Genomic DNA, 21,475 nt, shown 5'->3' with positions numbered 1-21,475 from the left:
AGGGACTGTCAAAGCTAGGGCATCTGGGGTGTGAGTCCGGAGGTGGAGGTCTGGAAGTAATAAAGTCAGGAGAGGGGCCAGCTCGGCTCTCTCTGCGTCTAAGCTCACCGTGGCCCACCTCCTGCTCTCAAGAGTGGGTGAAAGATGACCCTCTTTTACCCGATTCAAAGAATAAATGCCAGATTACTGGGGGAAGCTGAAGGGCAGTCAACCTGGCTAACACTAGGTTGTTCTTCAAAGTACAGCTCCTGGGCATGTCTTCCAGTAAAACTTCCCTGACACACACACACACACCGTTGTGTGCAGGGTCACCCCTGTAACTCTCTTTGCACTCTGTGCTAACTTCTAACATCTAACTTTGGTAGGTGCCAAAGTTGTTGGCACCTACCAAAGTTAGACAAAGTTAACAAGGTCCACTTCCTTGTTGAACTGGACACTCCTTGAGGGAATAGATCATATCTTACTCATTTTAATAAGTCACCTAATGTTTGCCTAACTTACTAATGTGTACACATTTCATTGAAACTAAATACCAAGACTTGATAAGCATAAGGCAGAATATGTGGTCTTGCTACCCCGCCCTTATTAGGAATAGGGGATTGGGGGAATCTCTTCTGTTAAAGTGCTTCTGTGAATTCTTCTTGCATTCTCCTGGCTTCAGGCATGTCACATCTTATAAAAATATTTCAGTACTGTCTTTGGCACAGGCAAGGAGACCTTTCCACAGTGATGCGCATGAAATAAAGGTGTCACAAAAATATTTTTGCCCTCATTTGTGCCTAAAACCAAACACGAGTATATTGTACTAAGTAAATAAAGCATGATGCAATCATCTTCTACTTGTCCTAACACAGCTAGCAGCTGTTTTTACTTTTATAATTAGAAGGTAAACCATGTATTAAGAATGCCACTGCCTTTTAAATAATCTTTACTAACCATAGTTTTCTATGAGATAAGCACCTTTACTGATTTAACTAATCTATAAAATAAAAATTAGTAAAAATTAGGTATCTAGATTATCAGATATTACCCCACCACCCAGAATTAACCATATTACATTACTGTATATCCTCCCAGATTTCCCCCCCCCAAAAATGAGATCATTCTGAACACTGATTTTTAACTGGATTTTTAAAAATTCGGTATGTCCCACATATCTTCCCATCTCGATAAATACACTTCTAAAGCAGTAATGTTTAGTGTCTGTATATGAATCTATACATGTATAGTAAAATTATAATAAAAAACGAAGGAAAATAAACACGAAACTCAGAAAAGTGGGTGTTTTTACAGGGGGGAGATTGGATCTGTGAAGAGTCTAGCCATGATTTTAAGGACATAAATATTTTTCATTATTTTACATGATATTTTATATATAAAATTTATATACATATACTATTTCATAGTATAGATATACAAAACTTTATTCACAATCTTCTTCTAATAAGCATTTATATTGTTCCAATCTTTCACTAAATAACATTCCGACGAATATTCTTACACTAAAAGTTATAAAAACTTTTCTTTATATCCTAAGATAAAGTTCTAGAAACTGAACTGCTGAGTCAAATAGTTTGCACAATTTTAAGACCATTAACACATATTGCTGAACTGCCATTCAGAAAGATTATGCCAATTTCAAATCCCACCAGCAACTTGTGAGTGTCCTTTTCTCTCAGCCCTCACCAACACTAAACATAATTATGGGGAGAAAAAAAACTCTCTTCCAGTGTGGCTAGTGAAAAACTTGTCTTCTATATTTTTTCTAATTTGTATATCTTTAATTACTAGATTAAACCTTTTAAGTTTTGAGCCATTTCTACTTTTTCTTTTATGAATTATTTGTGAATATTCTTTGCTTATTTTTCTGCTAGTGTTATTATTCTTATTGATCTGTAAGAGGTCCTTATATAATTCAAGATGTCAAACTTCTGTCTTATATTTTGTGAGGCAAAATAATGGCCTCCCAAAAATGTTCATGCCCTAGTCCCTAAGACCTCTAAATATGTTACGTTACATGTCAAAAGGACTTAAGGTTGCAGATGGAAGTAAGGTTGCTAATCAACTGGCCTTAAAATAAGGAGATTATCCTGGATTATCCAGTGGACTCAAAGTAATCATAGACATTCTTAAAAGTGGGAGAGAGGGACAGAGGAAGGATCAGTCACAGAGATGTGAAGATGCTGGCTTTGGGGATGGAGGAGTGGAGCCACAAACCAAAGAATGTGAGTGGCCTCTAGAGGATGGAAAAGGCAAGGAAACAGATTCTCACCTAGAGCTCCCAGGAGCACAGCCCTGCCAACAGATTGATTTTTTGCCCAGTGAGACCTGTTTAGGGCTTCTGATATCCAAAACTATAAGATATTAAATTTGTATTGTTTCAAACCACCAAGATTGTGGTAACTTATTATAGCAGCAATAGGAAACTGATACACATGTTGCATATGTTTTTCCAATGTTTAATGTACGGAATATTTACAAAGCTACCAAAGCGCCCCTTGTGACTTGTGCTTTTTAAAATGTATTCACTGTATTATTATATTCTCACCTACAGTGAAACAGATGAGATTTGATCAAAAACACAACTGGTCTAGTTTGGCTTCAAGTAAATTTTTCTCTGTTTCAAAAACTGTTTATAAAAAACAAGAGGCTGTTTTCTCTTCACCTCTTTTTTCTTCTTTTTCCTTTCCCTTCTCTTGGAGGTGGCCTGGGGGCTAAGGAGGTTAGAAGGACAAGAAGGAAAGGGCATTTTCTGGGAATAATGAGGTCAGTACATTGGATATATGTGACTGTAATAAACATAGTGAGAAGAAGAAATGCCTGAAAATATAATTTGGGATCAAATTATAAAGATGTTTATATCCACACAGGGTCTTTTGGCATTATCTGAGAGTAAAAAACCATTACAGGCCCTTAGGTAGGCAAATAATGTGTTCAAGCCTGCAAGTTAGTGGTTAAAAATATTTTAAGCATAGAAAATACAGTCCAACTAAATTGAACTAAAATACAGTTCCAAAAATACAGTGCACTAAAACAAGATATTTCTTTTTTTAAATTAATTTTTATTGGAGTATAGTTGCTTTACAATGTTGTGTTAGTTTCTACTGTACAGCAAAATGAATCAGCTATACTTATACATATATCTCCTCTTTCTTGGATTTCCTTCCCATTTAGGTCACCACAGAGCATTGAGTAGAGTTCCCTGTGCTATACAGTAGGTTCTTATTAGCTATCTATTTTATACATAGTAACAATAGTGTATATATGTCAATCCCAATCTCCCAGTTCCTCCTACCCTCCCTTCCCCCTTGGTGTCCATACATTTGTTCTCTACATCTGTGTCCCTATTTCTGCTTTGCAAAGAAGATCAGCTATACCATTTTTCTAGATTCCACATATATGCTTTAATATACGATATTTGTTTTTCTCTTTCTGATTTACTTCACTCTGTGTGACAGTCTCTAGGTCCATCCACATCTCTACAAATGACCCAATTTCATTCCTTTTTATGGCTGAGTAATATTCCATTGTATATATGTACCACATTTTCTTTATCCATTCCTCTGTCGATGGACATTTAGGTTGCTTCCATATCCTGGCTATTGTAAATAGTGCTGCAATGAACGGGGTGCATGTGTCTTTTTGAATTATGGTTTTCTCTGGATATATGCCAAGTAGTTGGATTGCTGGGTCATATGGTAGTTCTATTTTTAGTTTTTTAAGGAACATCCATACTGTTCTCTATAGTGGCTGTATCAATTTACATTCCCACGAACAGTGCAAGAGAGTTCCCTTTTCTCCACACCCTCTCCAGCATTTGTTGTTTGTATATTTTTTGATGATGGCCATTCTGACTGGTGTTAGGTGTTACCTCATTGTAGTCTTGATGTGCATTTCTCTAATAATTAGTGATGTTGAACATCTTCTCATGTGTTTGTTAGCCAATTGGTTTGTCTTCTTTGGAGAAGTGTCTATTTAGGTCTTCCACCCATTTTTCAATTGGGTTGTTTGTTTTTCTGATATTGAGCTGCATGAGCTGTTTGTATATTTTGGAGATTAATCCCTTGTCAGTTGCTTTGTTTACAAATATTTTCTCCCATTCTAAGGGTTGTCTCTTCATCTTGTTTATAGTTTCCTTTGCTGTGCAAAAGCTTTTAAGTTTCATTAGGTCCCATTTGTTTATTTTTGATTTTATTCTCATTACTCTAGGAGATGGGTCAAAAGAGATCTTGCTGTGATTTATGTCAAGGAGTGTTCTGCCTATGTTTTCCTCTAAGAGTTTTATAGTGTCTGGCCTTACATTTAGGTCTTTAATCTATTTTGAGTTTATTTTTGTGTATGGTGTTAAGGAGTGTTCTAATTTCATTTTTTTACATATAACTGTCCAGTTTTCCAGCACCACTTATTGAAGAGTCTGTCTTTTCTCCATTGTATATTCTTGCCTCCTTTGTCATAGATTAGGTGACCATAGGTGTGTGGGTTTATCTCTGAGCTTTCTATCCTGTTCCATTGATCTATATTTCTGTTTTTGTGCCAGTACCATACTGTCTTGACTACTGCAGCTTTGTAGTACAGTCTTAAGTCAGAGAGCCTGATTCCTCCAGCTTCATTTTTCTTTCTCAAGATTGCTTTGGCTATTCAGGGTCTTTTGTGTTTCCATACAAATTGTAAAATGAAAATTGGAAAATAATTTGAACTGAGTGAAAACACATCATAATTTGTAAGATGCACCTGAAGTAATAAAGAAATTTATAGCTTTTAAGCAAAAATGATTTAAGATCAACTATTTAAGCTTCCATCTTGAAAAGCCAAAAGAAAAAAAGAGAGAACACATTAAAGTCAAATTAAATAGAAAAAAGGAAACAATAAGAAGAATAGAAATACATGAACAGAAAATAGAAAAATAAATAAAATCAACAGTCAAAACGTGGTTCTTTGATATAAATTAATAAAATTGATAAACATATAGCAAGACTAATCAAAAGAGTAAGAAAAAAAAGTGCAAATTACCGGTATCAGGCATAAAAGAGGCACATCACTAGCAATCTTCCAGATATTAAAAGGATGATAAAGGGGATGTTTTAGATAAATTTATACCAATAAATTTGCAATTTAGAGAGAATAAACTAATTCCTCAAAAGTATACAGCAAAGCTGATATAAGAACAGTTGAAATACTTAAAGAACACTAAATTAACCCTTCATTAAAAAGAGAGGGTTAATCTCTAAGATATGTAAAAGAAGTCAGACAACTCAACAGCAAAAAAAAAAAGCAAAACAAAACCAAAAAAAAAAAAAAAAAAGGTTAAAAAATAGGCAGAGGAATTGAATAGACATTTTTCCAAAGAAATATACAAATGGCCAACAGGTACAACATGAAAATGTGCTCAGCATCACTAATCAACAAGGAAATGCCAATCAAAACTACAATGAGATATCACCTCAGTCCCGTTAAAATGGCTATCATCAGACATATAAGAGATGGGAAGTGTTGATGAGGATGTGGAGAAAAGAGAATCCCTGTGCACTGTTGGTGGGACAGTGGTACTACTGTGGAAAACAGTATGAAGGTTCCTCAAAAAATTAGAACTAGCATATGATCCTCAAAAAATTAGAACTAGGGCTTCCCTGGTGGCACAGTGGTTGCGAGTCTGCCTGCCAATGCAGGGGACACAGGTTCGTGCCCCGGTCCAGGAAGATCCCACATGGGCTGGGCCCATGAGACATGGCTGCTGAGCCTGTGCGTCTGGAGCCTGTGCTCCATAACGGGAGAGGCCGCAACAGTGACAGGCCCGCGTACCGAAAAAAAAAAAAATTAGAACTACCATATGATATATATCCAAAAGAAACAAAATCACTATCTTGTAAAGATATCTCTACCCCCATGTTCATTGCAGCAGTGTTTACAATAGCCAAGACAGGAAAACAACCTAAGTGTCCACCAAGAGATGAATGGATAAAGAAAATGTGGTATATATACAAATAGAATATTATTCAGCCATAAAAAGAAGGAAATCCTGCCATTTGCAACAATTTGAATGAACTTTGAGGACATTATGTTAAGTGAAATAAGTCTGACAAACAAAGACAAACATTTTACAATTTCACATATACATGGACCCCCCCCCCAAAAAAAAAACCAAACTCAAAGATACAGAAAACAGATTGAGGTGCCAGAAATAGAGCATGGGGAGGGGTGGGTAAAATGGGTGAAAGGAGTCAAAATTTTAAAAGAAAGAAAGAAATCCAGGCCAAGATGATTTCTCTAGTAAATCCTATCATTTAAGGAAAAAATAATATTTCTATTACACATTGTCTTTCAGAAAATAAAGGAGGAGGAAACAACTTCCCAAATAGTTGGGGTTTTTTGTTTTTGTTTTTTTGTGGTACGCGGGCCTCTCACTGTTGTAGCCTCTCCCGTTGCGGAGCACAGGCTCCGGATGCACAGGCCCAGCTGCCATGGCTCACGGGCCCAGCCACTCCATGGCACGTGGGATCCTCCCGGACCGGGGCACGAACCCACGTCCCCTGCATCGGCAGGCGTACTCTCAACCACTGCACCACCAGGGAAGCCCCCAAATAGTTTTATGAGTCAACATAACCTGAATAACAAAACCTAACAAAGACATTACAAGAAAATTCCAAACAAATGTCTTTCATGGACATAGATACAAAATCCCTAACAAAGTATTGGCAAATTAAATCTTTTGATATATTAAAAGGACATTGTAATGGAGGTTTTGGCCAGAGCACCTAGAAAAGAAAGAAACAAAATACATAAAGATTGGAAAGAAAAAAGTAAAACTATTTCTATTCAGTTATGGCACAATCTTATGTACATAAAACCTTAAGTATTTCACTAACAAACTATTGCAACTAATAAACAAGTTCAGCAACTTTGCAGCCTACAAGATAAATGCAAATGCAAATACAGGATATAAAATCAAAGATCAAGAATCTAGAATAGCCAAAACAATCTTGAAAAAAGGAATAATAAAGCTGGGCAACTTGTTCTACAGGATTTCATAACCTATTATAGAACTGTAGTAATCAAGATAGTGTAGTATTGCCATAAGGAAAGACATGTAGATCTAGATAAAATAGACTAGACAGCCCAAAAATAGACACACAGAGTGCACTGATTTCTCAACAAGGGCACCAATGCAATTCTTTGGGGAAAGAAAGTTCACAAATGATATTAGAACAACTAGATATCCTTATGAAAATTAAATAAATAAATCTCAAACTCCTGCATCACTCCATATATAAAAAGTATTTCAAGATGAATTATTCACCTAAAATAAAAGCTAAGACAATAAAGTGTCTAGAAGAAATAGAAATATATCTTCACACCCTTGGAGCAGGTAAAGATTTCTTAGAACACGCAAAGCAAGAAACAGAAAGGAAAATGGGAAAAATTACACTTCAATAAAAAGAAGTTCTGTACACTAAAACACATCATTAAGAAGATAAACAATCAAGCTTCCGACTTGGGGAAATTATTTACAATATGTATGTCTAACTAAGGACTTTTATTCATAATATATGAAGATCTTCTACAAATCAATAACAACAAAATCTACTCAATAAACATGCACAAAAAACTTAAACACTTTACCAAAAAAGACATATGTCTGTCCAAAATGAACATGAAAAGGTGTTCAAAATCATTCCTCATCAGAGAAATAAAAATTAAAACCACCATAAGATACATGTCCACACTCACTAGAATGCCTAAAATCAAAAAGGTTGAAAATACTAAATGTTAGTGAGGACTCAGAGCCAGTGGGAACTCTCATATACTGCCGGTGGGAATATAAACTATTACAACCATTTAAAAAACAACTACTTGGGGAATTCCTTGGTGGTCCAGTGGTTAGGATTCTGTGCTTCCACTGCCGGGGGCCCGGATTCAATCCCTGGTCGGGGAACTAAGATCCCGCAAGCTGCGTGGTGTGACCAAAAAAATTAATAAATAAAATCAAAAATAAATAAAAAATGTTTTTTAAACTACTGACAGTATCTTTTAAAGTTAAACATACATCAAATCTATGATCCATTCCTAGGTATCTATCTAAAAGAAGTAAAACCATACATTCACAGAAAGACTTGTACGTGAATGTTCGTAGCACTCTTGTTCAAAATAGCCACAAACTAAAAACAACTGAAATGTCCATCAATGGAAGATGGATAAACAAAGCATGGTGTATCCATACATGGAATATTACTTGGCAGTTAAAAGGCAAGCCTACAGATACATAAAACTTCATGGATGAATCTCAAAAACATTATGATGAACAACAAAAGCTCTGTGCATTTTATTGTGTATAAATTATGTCTCAATAAAAACTTAACTTTAGGGCTTCCCTGGTGGCGCAGTGGTTGAGAGTCCCCCTGCCGATGCAGGGGATGCGGGTTCGTGCTCCGGTCCGGGAAGATCCCACATGCCGCGGAGCGGCTGGGCCCGGGAGCCATGGCCGCTAAGCCTGTGCGTCCGGATCCTGTGCTCCGCAACGGGAGAGGTCATAACAGTGAGAGGCCCGCGTGCCGCAAAAAAAAAAAAAAAAAAAAAAAAAAAAAAACTTAACTTTATAAGACAAACTAAAAATTGCTACTGGTAGAAAACAAATTATCTAACTCTACACAGCACAGGAATGAAAAAAATATAATATCTTTGACCTGAGAGGCAAAAAAAGAGGACAGTGAGAAAGTGCTCACAATATGATTAAGTGGAAGCATTTTCATACATATAATATGTATAATCATTTAAATATGTGTGCTTTAAACTTTAAAGGAAAAGATAGCAAGGAAAGAACTCATGTTATAGTTTACAAATCCTAGGATTTGTTCTAAAGTCATCTGTCATTTTTTTTTTTTAGCTCCCTGGCATCTGAACTCCCTTCCTATGCCTGTGAAATTTCTGCCTTCTGCTGCAGAAGCCCCAAAGCCAGATACCAACTTTCATAAGCTCCATTCCCTTGCGGGGAGGGCACATGAACAGCCTGGATACTGGCAGTGGGAATTCACGCTAGCAGCCATGGCAGTAACTTCTGGAATCCAGTTACAACTATAGCAGGAGGGTCATCTAGTAGCCAGTGTCAGCAGTGGCCAATGCCAATGCCAGGTGACTAAGAGGGGCAAACTGTTCATCTGGTGTTTGGTAGTAGCGGAAATGGTATCCTCACCAGCATCCTTCTGCAGCATGATTTTAGCTTCAAAGCTACACGCTTTGCTTTGTCCTGCCCATTTTTCTAGCGTTATCTCCAGTGTTCCAAATGATTCTGTGAACCTACTCAGTATCCTTTCAACAAATTCCTTTTCCACAGAAGTCATCCGGAGTTAAGAACTTGATGGAAAAATAAAATAAAAGCACTCTAATACAGAATGTGAAACACTGGTCCTTTCAGTTAACAAGATTTTACAAATAAGTAGAAGTTATTTGGTCTTTTTTTGTTTTTTTAATTAAGTCATTGAAAGTAACTTTTTTTAAAACACCTTGGATTCCTCTCATACTTTCAAAGAAAAGTGTTTTTCACAATTAATGTTGTTTTAAAAGGGGAGACATTTTCAAAATATCCACCGGAAAAAAAATAGACATCTCCATAATTTACACAATGGATAGCTGAGGTTCCAAAGGAACACCTTAAAATTAAGAAACTGTTAAATAGAAAAAAACACTCTCATAGTTAACATTCAAAGAAGTATGTGTCTGTGGCTGATGTGCTCAAGGGATAGATAGGTCTGGGGACATGCCTATCAGCCTTTGTGTCACCCTAAAAGCTTGGGAACATGCTAAACATCTTACCTTTCCTTATCAATTGTGAATTGATCAACCATCAATTTTGCTGAGTTTATTTTATATCTACGCAAAATTTCCACGTACATAAACTCTTTAGGTAATGAGTTTCATAAATTTACTGTTTGCTATGTGAATTAGTACTGTTATTTTTTGGTTCCATTATTCTTGTACTATAGGATTTTATAAATAAATCTATGTTCTCTGTAAAACATCTTTTGAAGAAATAATGTATAGACTCAGATAATTTTTCCTATCAAGACCTTTTTTTTTTTTTTTTTTTCCGGTACACGGGCCTCTCACTGTTGTGGCCTCTCCCGTTGCAGAGCACAGGCTCCGGACGCGCAGGCTCAGCGGCCGTGGCTCACGGGCCCAGCCGCTCCGCGGCATGTGGGATCCTCCCGGACCGGGGCACAAACTTGCGTCCCCTGCATCGGCAGGCGGACTCTCAACAACTGCGCCACCAGGGAAGCCCTCCTATCAAGACTTTTCTAAAAATTTGTATCTATCTTCATCAGTCCAAGCACAATCCTTTCTTTGTTGTTGTTCTTTTTATTTTTGCCCATTGTTCCTCCGCATCCTCCACTCCTATGCTTATAGCCCTTCCTCACTGGCACCCACTCTGTGTTTAAAATACAGAATGGTTTTATGTAGAAGATGTACACATTACCTAAATTGTGACATGAATTTCATTGTTTCTTACCTTGCCCTCATGAAGCTCACACTTAGTGGAGATAAAAGACAAGTTCACATATAAAATAAGACAATAATTTCAGGCAATTGTAAATGTAATAAAGGAAATAAACAGGGTGATGCAGTAGTGATTGAGTTACTTTATAAAGGTAATCTCTTCTGAGAATATGTTATTTGATCTAAGACCTGAAGCATGTAAAAGATACTGTTGTGAAGAGCATCCAGACAAAGAAAGCATAGGCTCTGAAACAAGAACAAGCTTGACATGAGACAAATGGAAAAGGCAACTGCTGTGTCTGGAGCCCAATGAGCCAGAGAAACCTGGTCATAGATGAGGCACGAAAGAGGCACGGACTGGGTCAGGATGACAAAAAAAATCAGGGAAATTAATTAAGAGATCATCTTACTCCATGTGAGATATGATGGTTTGGAGAAGGGCAGTAGGACTGGAGATAGAAGTATGTGGTGCCAGAGAAGCCCAGAGACAAAAGGGTTTCAAAAATTTTTTAAAACGAGGTTGTAGTCAATCATTTCAAATGTTGCAGTGCTTAGTTATATGACAGGACAGGAAAAGGGATATTGGATTTGGCAACTTGGAAGCTGTCAGTGACAGAGGTAGATTGGAGGTCATTGAAGAATGAATGGAAGTTTTTCATTAAGAATACCAGATTTGACCCTCATTCTCTTCTGGTAACATCCAAAGTCCTATGAAAATGATAGTAAAGATATAGAGAAAATTCATAAGTTCATAGGAAGAAAGAGAAGAGTTTCAGTGACAAAATTTCAGAGTTTGGAAAGCAAACCAATTAGTAGTGAGTGTCAACAGAATGAAGGAAGCTTAATTCAAAGCTAGCAGTGGAGAAAACAGAGCAGTAATCCATTTTACACTGCAAGTCCACTGAAATAATAAAGAACTGTTGGTACTAGGTGCCTCTGGAAGTGAGGGAGAAAATAGAGTCGAAAAAGGAGGACTAGCTAAAAGTCTATTTGCCAGACATGTAGACCCCTAGTTCCTCTCCTGTACTCAAGCAGCAGCTGAGAGATTCACTCACTGGAGAGGGTAAAACAGAGAGGGTATCTAGAACAGGTAACACAAAGCACAGTTGAGGACAGGAGTCTTATATTGAAAACATACCCCCAGTCTTCTTCTCCCAACGACATTTGGGTCTATACCCTCCAGGAAGGTGATTGGAAGATTCTTCTCTGGGGATCTAACCAGCCATTTTGTTTCTTAGTACAAGAGTCCCAGTAACGTCATCTACTACGAAAGACCACAGTCAACAAGCCCTCCCCATACTACAAAGTTTTCCAATAAGTATTCAGTGATTCTCTATTAAAGATAAACAGACAATAAAGAATCACCAGACATTTAAGGAAAGTATCCATTATGAAATGCAGAAAGTAAAACAATATGGGAAAAATGTAGCTCAGAGGAAATAGTCAATACAGTAGATGAAAACACAAAAATTTTCAAATTCCATTAATATTCTTAGCAAAATAAAAGAAAAATTGCATTCATGAAATAACAGAATGGTATACAAGAAGCATTAAATAAATAAGAATATGAATTGGTTTACAAGAATTATGCAACAAGTTTCCTGCATAACCACACTAAAAATGTATCATGTGAAGATACTTCGTTTTGCTTTCTTTAAGGTCAATTGTGAAGCAATTTGATTTTTGCTTTCTCTTTTCTAATTCTTATCCACACATAACTTAGGAGCGTTTTTAAAAATAATTTGACTTTTTTCTAGCTTCTTCAAAGCATCCAACCTTATTTTCTCAGAAATAGTAGCTCCTATCTTTTTGAACTTATATTTTGATGATTCACATAGTATTTAATTAAGTTGTCTATCAACAGTAAGGCCAATTCTCTGTCAATACAGGGACTTAAAAGTTCATTACCATCAATTGTAGTAGTAGGCAATTTTAGTTTACTGCTTATTTTCTGCTGTGGTTAATTGTGTGGTCACGTCATGGCTTTACACCCATAAGGTTTACCAGAGTAGGTTTTGTCCTCTGGAATGAAGGCAACATACCAGGTCTTCTGCAGCCACTGGATCATTTCCCAGGTAGCTTCAAACTGAACAAGAGTTCCACAATTTCACACTTGAGTGCATTCAAATCTCTCAGGTAGATGGCAACCAGATTCCATAAATAACTTCCTGCTAGCACCGTTTCAAAATTCAGATTTTAAAAGATACTACCCTCTACCTGAAGGGCAAATTCTTAATGAAATGAATTATATGACACTTGAGCAACAGCCTGAGGCTCCCAAATCAGGTAAAAAGGATTCTCCCTTTGAATGCATATAATGAAGACATAATAAAATCAACCTAATCTATATAGATTTTGGTTGGATCTTAACATGACGATACATGACTAATACACAGAGGGAGCTCAGATTTGTTTTATGGTTTTTTTTAATATGCTTGACTTAAGCTCATAATTTATAAAATACCTTTGGGGATTTGTTTTGTTTTGTGAGATACAATGAACTCTAAGAGCAATATTTGCTCCTGGATGTTCACTCTAGAGTTAATAAATTGAGAAACAGAAATTATACATGTATGTGGGCTCTAGTGTATATTTCAGAATTAGTATTAGAAAAAGTAATAAAGAAATACCTTTACTTACTAAAGAAATATTCAATATGACTAGTGAACTGTCATTTGCATCATAAAATATAACATCATAATGTCACTCACTGTGCTATTTCAAAATTATTTGTCTTTCTGCTCCATAAGACCTAAGCTCAAAGGCAATATAAGTCTTACTATGCCTACCATAACTTCTGGCACAAAGTTAGACACACAATAAATATCAGTTGAATTAAAATAAAAGTTGGCATTGTAATAAATTAAAGAGTGCAGGGGTTTTTTAATGTAAGTTCAAAGTACAAACAATGAGAAGATGGAGTCAATAACTGTAAAATATTTTCTTATGTACAACTGAAGCCAGGTTTAAAACATAAAGCCAATCATACATTACTTCTTCAATAAGAATAGATCTATATATAAAATGACCAAAAATTGTTAAATCTTCTCAGTAAGCATCACATTTTTAAAAAATTACTCTATCATATGTTCAAGGAAAGTTATCAGAAATTGGTACAAAATTTTCTAAATATCTAACACATAATCTTCTCCATTCCCCACTTTTTATGCCATTACTATTAAATGTTTTTTCCCTTCAGAAATATCTGATGACTCTGCAGTGGGTGCTTAGAAATTCAGGATACAAAATTCATGCTTTCCCTAGCTATTATCAATTATATATTTTATCCAAAAAATAAAAAAACAAATAGTTACAATAGTGATAAGAATTTGTTTTATTGTGTTTTCCATAGATAGTAATAAGGTTTTTTGGTGAAAAAATTCATTACAAAACAATCTATAATTGAATCAGTAACAAAAAAATTTTTGCTTTAAATGAGTCAAGTATTCTGCATTTGAAATTCAATTTCATAAACATTCAAGATTAGTGAATTTTGATAGGAAAAAAGACTAACAGAAAGGAAAAAGACACCTTTTTAACAGATAGCGACTTAGAGGTTTTTTTTTTAATTTCTTTGGGAAAACACACAGTATAGTTATTTTTTTAAGTCTTTTGCTTCAAGTCAAGTGAACTTTAGACTAAGAAATATTTTTAAATTTGCCAAGAAATTGAAGTGTTAAAAATAGTCTTCTCCTTATTCATTTAATTTCATGTTTAAGGAAATATTTGACAGATAAGTTAACAAAATGCAAAAGAAGTTTACCTGCATTTTTATATAATAAATTCTAGCTCTATAAAAAATTTCCTGGTTTTACACAAAGGCCAATTTTTGACCTTCATTGATCCATTTCTATGTAGTTAAAAAAATACAGTATCAAATCTTTCTCCCTCCCCCCCAAAAAAACTAGAAGAAAATTTTTAAATTGTGAGTGTGTGAATGTAGCTATGCATATTCTCAAGCGTACAAAGCACACGAACATCACTTTACTTGGAAAATTATTTTCATCATACTGTAAACATCTTTTCCTCTGCATCTGGACTTTTCAAAATAGTCTTTGGTATTACTAGCTATTGTGCTTTGAAATGGAAACTTAAGGGGTTTCTGTAGTGGTGCTACATAGACATTTTAAGATATAAATAAGAAAAATGCACTTGGAATAAGTTACAGTTAGCTGCTTTTGCATAATTTTCAAAAACTACAGTGTATGCCTAGTCACAGTTTTATGAGAAAGAATATCTCCTTTTTCAACTCCTTAATTTTAAGGAACACTTAACCATTTTGGCTAAAAATCCATTTTTGGAGTGGATCTGATGGATTGCATGACACTAAGCTTGGATGCTCTCCACTTGCTGAAAGGCACATTTTAAAGAATGAATTATATAGAAGTTGGTCCTAGAATAAAAGGAAATACAACAGACATTAAGTTTCAAAACTCAAAGTTAACGGAGAAATATAAAAACACTTTATGGTCTCATGGAAGCCAAAGAGAGACTTATGTAACAAATATACACCATTCTTAACTTTTAATCTTTCTAATATCTACTATGTCTGATAAAATCTTGTTGGTTTTTGGTGTAGGCAACATCATTTATGCCACCACTGTTCAATTCACAGGTGTTATATAAATGAAGAGAGGTATGCAGAAAAAGGTCTCAATCAAGTTCTCAAATAACAAATATTTCATTGATATAAGTGATAAAACTCTAAAAAATCCTGTCATAAAAGTCAGTTTTATAGTGTTCTAGAATTACACAAATCAATATTCAGGTAGGAACTGTTAGTTTCCAGCTAAGCTTTAAAACATATTTTTAAAAACAGAAGAAAAGCCTTTCACATATTCTCTCAATTCTAGATTCATGAAAAAGTATTAAAATAGGGAAGGAAAGAATTAATCACTTTAGGTAAGAAAAAATAATTATTTTTCTCTTCTCTGCCAGGAAAACAAAAGTATGACTGTCACAAGAAGCATCATAAGAAATTCTAAAACATATACAAACAAATATTACTAATAATCCACAGACATGTTGAACTGCATAAATCATGCTGTAAGATATTTTATAACTATTTTGCTCCTAAGAGTATTTAATTCATAGATATCTTCTTTCTTACCACATGGGTAGACATACGTAATGACAAAGTTAACAAAGACAGAAATTCTGACAGATAATATCAATATAGTATGTTTCATGTATTTTCCCAGATAAGCAATTAGAGCTAATCAAAATAATTACATAAAGGGGTGAATTAATTGTACTGAGGTACCTTCTGGATCTCCCATATCTGTTCTCCAGTGACAAATGTCTTGTGACCTTTGTAAGCACATGCCTTCAGCTGAACGACACCTTGAGCAGCATGAAGACATAATTCCTTCTGGATGTTATGCCGAATTTCATGTTGAACAGAGTATTCAAAGTACTGTGAAAGGAAGAATGCTGTTACTGACAAGAGCACTCTATATCCTCAGTTGCAAAATTGTCGGCCAAAAAAAAAAAAATCAGCAACTCACTGAATAATGGAGTCAGGTGTACTTCACCAAAATAATACAATGAAGTAAGTATCAGAATCGTCACCTGAGTTTTTGGGACAGAAGATATTATAGCCTTTCTCCAGCCTATCACCAACAGGTAGTTACTTAATTAAGAAGGCATTGTCTTCCTTCCCATGTCAGAAATTGGAAGCTATCAGGTAGGATGGAGGCTAGAATAGGTTTGCCACAGAAAAGAGCCTGGAAACGTTTAGCAAGCCCATTAACTACCTCTTTCTCTCCACAAGTGTTTCTTCTCTCTTATTCATCTCAATTAATGGCATTTTCATTTAAACTAGAAACATTTGAACAGGGTACTCTTGGGAATTCCCTGATGGTCCAGTGGTTAGGACTGGCTGCTTTCACTGCCGTGGCACAGGTTCAGTCCCTGGTTGGGTAATTAAGATTCTGCCAGCCGCACAAAGGTGGGGGGCGGGGGGCACACGATGACACTTTTCCTGCCTCAGTTTCCTTGCCTGTAAAATGGGTAATTTAATAACTCCTACCTCATAGGGTTATGAAGATAAATGGTTTAATACATGTAAAACATTTAGACCAATAACATGGTAAGCATTCAATACATTTTTAGCTATTGTTACTATTATTGATGTTTCTCTCTCCCCACATGTCCAATTAAGTAGCCCCTTAGTCTTACTGAATTTTCCTCTCAGATGTTACCATCCCACCGATCCTTACTTCCACATCCTCACTTCTTTTGTTCAGGCACTCAAAATCTCTACTGCAATACCTCCAGGTACCTCCAATTTCTGCTCCTATAATTTAGTCCACTCTGCTGCCAGTTATTCTTTTGTAACATTGATTTGATCCCTTACATTCCCTGCTTAGTGATTCACAATCACTACTGTTGCTAAGATAAAGTCCACACTTCTTTTTTTTTTTTAATTAAGGGTACTTTAATTAATTTATTTATTTATATTTGGCTGTGTTGGGTCTTCGTTTCTGTGCGAGGGCTTTCTCTAGTTGTGGCAAGCGGGCGCCACTCTTCATCGCGGTGTGCGGGCCTCTCACTGTCGCGGCCTCTCTTTTAGCAGAGCACAGGCTCCAGGCGCGCAGGCTCAGTAGTTGTGGCTCACAGGCCTAGTTGCTCCACAGCATGTGGGATCCTCCCAGCCCAGGGCTCGAACCCGTGTCCCCTGCATTAGCAGGCAGATTCTCAACCACTGCGCTACCAGGGAAGCCCCCACACTTCTTAATTGGTACGTGAAATCTTCCACTTTTAGTCTAACATCAACCATTGTCCCAATTATACACTATGCTCCTTTCACACAATTCTACCAATGCAGAACATATGTATCCATAACTCCACTTTGCTTTACTCCCTAGAATATCTTTCTGGATCCTTTTCTGCCTAGCTAACTCCTTTTGATCCTTCAAAAGCCAATTCACATATTACCTTCCTTCTTTAGTTTTCCCTGAATTTGTCTTATGCACAAAATTACACTCTTCTCAGGCTTCCCATAGTGCATCAGAGATAACCTTCATAGCACTCTATTGGAATTGTGTGTGTAGCTAGCTGACTTCACCATAGACCAAAGTCAGGCAGTATATCTAGTAATAACATCCATTATACATCAAATATTTCATAATGTTGACATTCCAAAGAAAAAATGAGTGAACATAATTGATTTTCAATAGTGAAATTATTAGTCTTAGCACTAATATTTATTGAGCCCTTATTATGTGCTACGCAGGGACTGTTCTAAACCCTTTATGTGTATTAGAGTAGGCACTCCACAAACATTAGCTGAATTAATCTTGAGTTCCCCTGGTCTTAGCCTCATGCTTAATTTATCTCATTCCACAAATATAATATCATTTTTATAACTGATAGCTCTTCAGATGGAGACATTGAAAAAAAATGGGTTTAGATCACGAAAACAGCACCCTGGCTGTACTTCTTTAAGAAAGATAAACCTCAGGATTTCAAAGATGATAAGAAAGGCTGACCAGAACTTTACATTACTCATATTATTTTTTAAAAACCACTAAAACGGAAGTTATGAGAATGGAGAATAGTTGAAGATACTTAGACAACTAAAGAGTATGTTATTATCTAGCTGAGAACACTGGAGAGAATTTTACCTTAGAACAGGACAACTACAGTGGAAGAGAAAGGGGAAGAGGCAAAGCATTGTGTTACAAAGCCATAATGAATTAAACTGCACTGCACCAGTATATTAGTCAATTTAGTCACATTATCAAAATATTTATTTTCATTTGGAATAGTGCAATACTGTTACAATGGAGTTTTATGCTATAAAAAAAATATCATTATCTGGTCAAAACAGTAGAAGGGAACATGAGGAAATGATGGAGTTAGATGATATCTCAAAAACATCTAGCACTCAAGGAACTACAATTCCCAAACTAGTTTAAATGCAATGCTTGATTGAAAATAACATTTAAAGGAAATAAATCAAAATAAAATCAATGGCTATGTCAGGGTGATAGAAGCCAGAGTTATCTTCTTAAAATATAAACTAGAAAATATAATTCTTTAGCTCAAAATCCTCAGGCGGGGGCTTCCCTGGTGGCGCAGTGGTTGGGAGTCTGCCTGCCAATGTAGGGGACGCGGGTTCGAGCCCTGGTCTGGGAGGATCCCGCGTGCCGCGGAGCGGCTGGGCCCGTGGGCCGCGGCTGCTGAGCCTGCGCGTCTGAAGCCTGTGCTCCGCAGCGGGAGAGGCCGCGATAGTGAGAGGCCCACGCGCCGCGATGAGGAGTGGCCCCCGCTTGCCACAACTAGAGAAAGCCCTTGCGTGGAAACGAAGACCCAACACAGCCATAAATAAATAAATAGATAAATTAAAAAAAAAAAAAAATCCTCAGGCGGCTTCTGTCACACTTGGAATTAAATTACGAGGCCAGCAAAGCCTTATATGACCTGGCCCCTAATTCATGTCTCTGACCTCATTTTCCACCCCTCTCTTCCTGGACCACTCTGCTCCAGCCACACTGGCTTTATGCTTGCTCTTTTTACCTGCCGCTGGGCCTCTGGCCTTGCGTCCTCTGCCAAGATGCTCTCCTCCTGGAACATGGTTCCTCTCCCAACTCCTCAGGCCTCCACTCTAAGGTCACCTTCTCAAAAACGTCTTCCTGAACCTCCAAAATTAACAACCCACCCCCCGCACACACATTATCCCCCTACTCTGCTTTATTTTTCTTTATACCTAAAATTACATATTTATTTTTTCCTTTCCTTCTAGAATACAAGCTCCACAAGATAGAGACTTTGTCTTTTTCACTACTGTAAGAGTGTGAGTTACATTATAGACGCCAAACAAATACTTGTTGAAAGAATATGTGAATTATTTCAGCATCCCCAAATTTCTAAAAGATGGCTATATGCTATTTATAATTTAAAAATTATTTTAGAGACAGAACTATAAAAACATCTTTATGGCAATGATAGGAGAAAAACAGACAGAACAATGTATAAAATATATCTTCAACTTTTATGATAAAATAGATGTAATGCTAGAAGAAGCCTGAAATAAATTTATAAGTATTTACATTTAGTGATAAGATTTTTACAAATGAGGAAATATTTCTCATTGCTCAAAACCTTAATTTTTACTAGGATAGTCCCGTGTTATTTCTAAAAGAATGTAACTATTTATATAATTTTTTTCTTCTAATATATAGTATGTAAGGAAAATTTTAAGATATGAATATATATACACATCGACATATATGTACATATATGTATATGTATCTGTATATATCTGTGTGTGTGTGTGTGTGTGTATCTCCATCAAACTTTTAATATCATGGACCACAGAAATACAGTATGAACATGATGTTATTTGCTGTCAAATCCAGTTAAATATAGCCTTTACGTATAATTTAGCAAAATCACCATGCTAATAGTCATGCAACATCAAAGATTCGCATAGAAGATCCTGTTTTTCATTTCAAATGGTATTATTCTATTATTTTCTCATTTACCTTTCTACTAAATGGGTAAGCAACCTCAAACTGCTTTCAGAGGCAGAGTGAAAATCAAAATAAAGTACTCTACAACTTCTATATGAATTGCCAAACTTAATCTAAAAACATTTCACATACCAGTTTACCGGAACATAAAATTGATTTAGGGATTCTGAAAAACGTGCAACAACTTACTTCTGTTTGTAGGTACTAAAGAGAAGGGAGGATTTTTAGTGCAGTGCTCACCTGGTTTCCCCCAAGTCCATGACACGTATACAAAATTAATGGTTTGCCTCCTTGATTATTTTCTCCAACATCCAGACATAGAGGCTGACCAAAACTCTTAATCTAAAGGGAAATTTTCAAGTTATAAATTTTTTAAAAAATCTATGTGGTTTATATTTTTTCGCAATTAATTTCAGGAAGTGGTGTTAATAATAATGTAAAATCTCAAAAGTAATAAAACAGAAAATATTTCAGCAATTTTTCTGAATCACATAAATATTGGTGGAAGGGAATATACCAAGTAAAAAGGAACAGGAAAATACTCACATATCCAGCTATAACAGGATTAAGGTCTGGCACATACGCTTCTGGATAAATATTGTTCAGATACCATGTAAAATTTTTACACTGAAGGCGGTGTTTTATTTCAAATCTTTTTGAAAGATCACCAAATGACTTCTGGAGAAAGATGAGAAGTGAAGGTGGATGTTTAATTAAAACAGAACTGATAAAGTACTTCGAATGCTACTATTTGTATTTACATTTAGGTCTTAAAAAAAAAAAATTCTGGGCCAAAATATAAGATGCGATTTAACTACAGTCACCATTCATTCAGGCAACAAGTATGCCTGGCTGCTCACTTCTGGCTTCAAAGAGAATCAAGGACCACTGCAGTGCCGACCTAGTGCTATTTTATTCTTCCTTTGTGCCACAAACCTCTGTCATGGGACAAAGATCCCTAGCGAAATGCTGAAGGCAAAAAATGGTAGTGGGGGCATCCAAAACTGATCCTAGTTTTATATGCAAAAGTGCTCTGTAAAGTGTGGTGTGAGAAAGCAGGTATAGAGAAACGGTGCCAACTGTGCATCATGTAACATATCTCTTCTCCAGTCAAGACCACAAAAAGCAACGCAGTTGGCAATATTTTTTTCTAGTTTTAAGGGTGTTGCTTACTCCTAACAATATCTTCTAATAATATCCTAACAATAACAATGTTTTAGTAGAAAAAGTCAAGTTTTTAATCAATTGTATTTTATTTTCCTTTACCTTATTTAAAAGGACTAAGGAAACTTAAAAAAAAAAAGCACTAAAATTGAAAAGGTATTTGGTACAGGCAAAATTTTAAAGAAAATATACAGTGGGTGCCTAAATATATGAAAAAGTAAATACTCAAGCTTATCAGTTCAACTAAGGAAAATATTTTCTCTGCCACCTTCAATGTTTTGAACCCAGGTGTTTTAGCAAAAAGTATGAAACTCTGAAAGACTTCTGGGTAGCTTATGCATTTTACC

At 35.9% G+C, this 21,475-nt stretch overlaps 1 protein-coding gene across 5 annotated transcripts in view; it reads right to left on the bottom strand.

The window, feature by feature from the left end:
- Positions 1–13,348: 13,348 nt before the first annotated feature.
- Positions 13,349–21,475, bottom strand: part of GALNT3 (polypeptide N-acetylgalactosaminyltransferase 3) — a 46,902-nt gene continuing 38,775 nt past the window's right edge. For all 5 annotated transcript variants that reach the window (XM_022569931.3, XM_022569932.3, XM_089916742.1 and 2 more), the window contains 4 exons: positions 20,511–20,642; positions 20,205–20,306; positions 15,749–15,901; positions 13,349–14,878 (listed from right to left, as the gene is read on the bottom strand). In XM_022569931.3, the coding sequence (XP_022425639.2) occupies positions 14,756–14,878; positions 15,749–15,901; positions 20,205–20,306; positions 20,511–20,642 (510 nt within the window). In that variant the 3' untranslated portion in view covers positions 13,349–14,755. The remainder of the gene's footprint in view (positions 14,879–15,748; positions 15,902–20,204; positions 20,307–20,510; positions 20,643–21,475) is intronic.

Source organism: Delphinapterus leucas, chromosome 8, assembly GCF_059928025.1.
Source record: "Delphinapterus leucas isolate spDelLeu-1000000601 "Yukka" chromosome 8, BTC_Dleu_Yukka2, whole genome shotgun sequence".
Lineage (NCBI taxonomy): Eukaryota > Metazoa > Chordata > Mammalia > Artiodactyla > Monodontidae > Delphinapterus > Delphinapterus leucas.
Note: the sequence above shows the minus strand (reverse complement) of the source record. Positions and strands in the feature narration are given on the sequence as shown.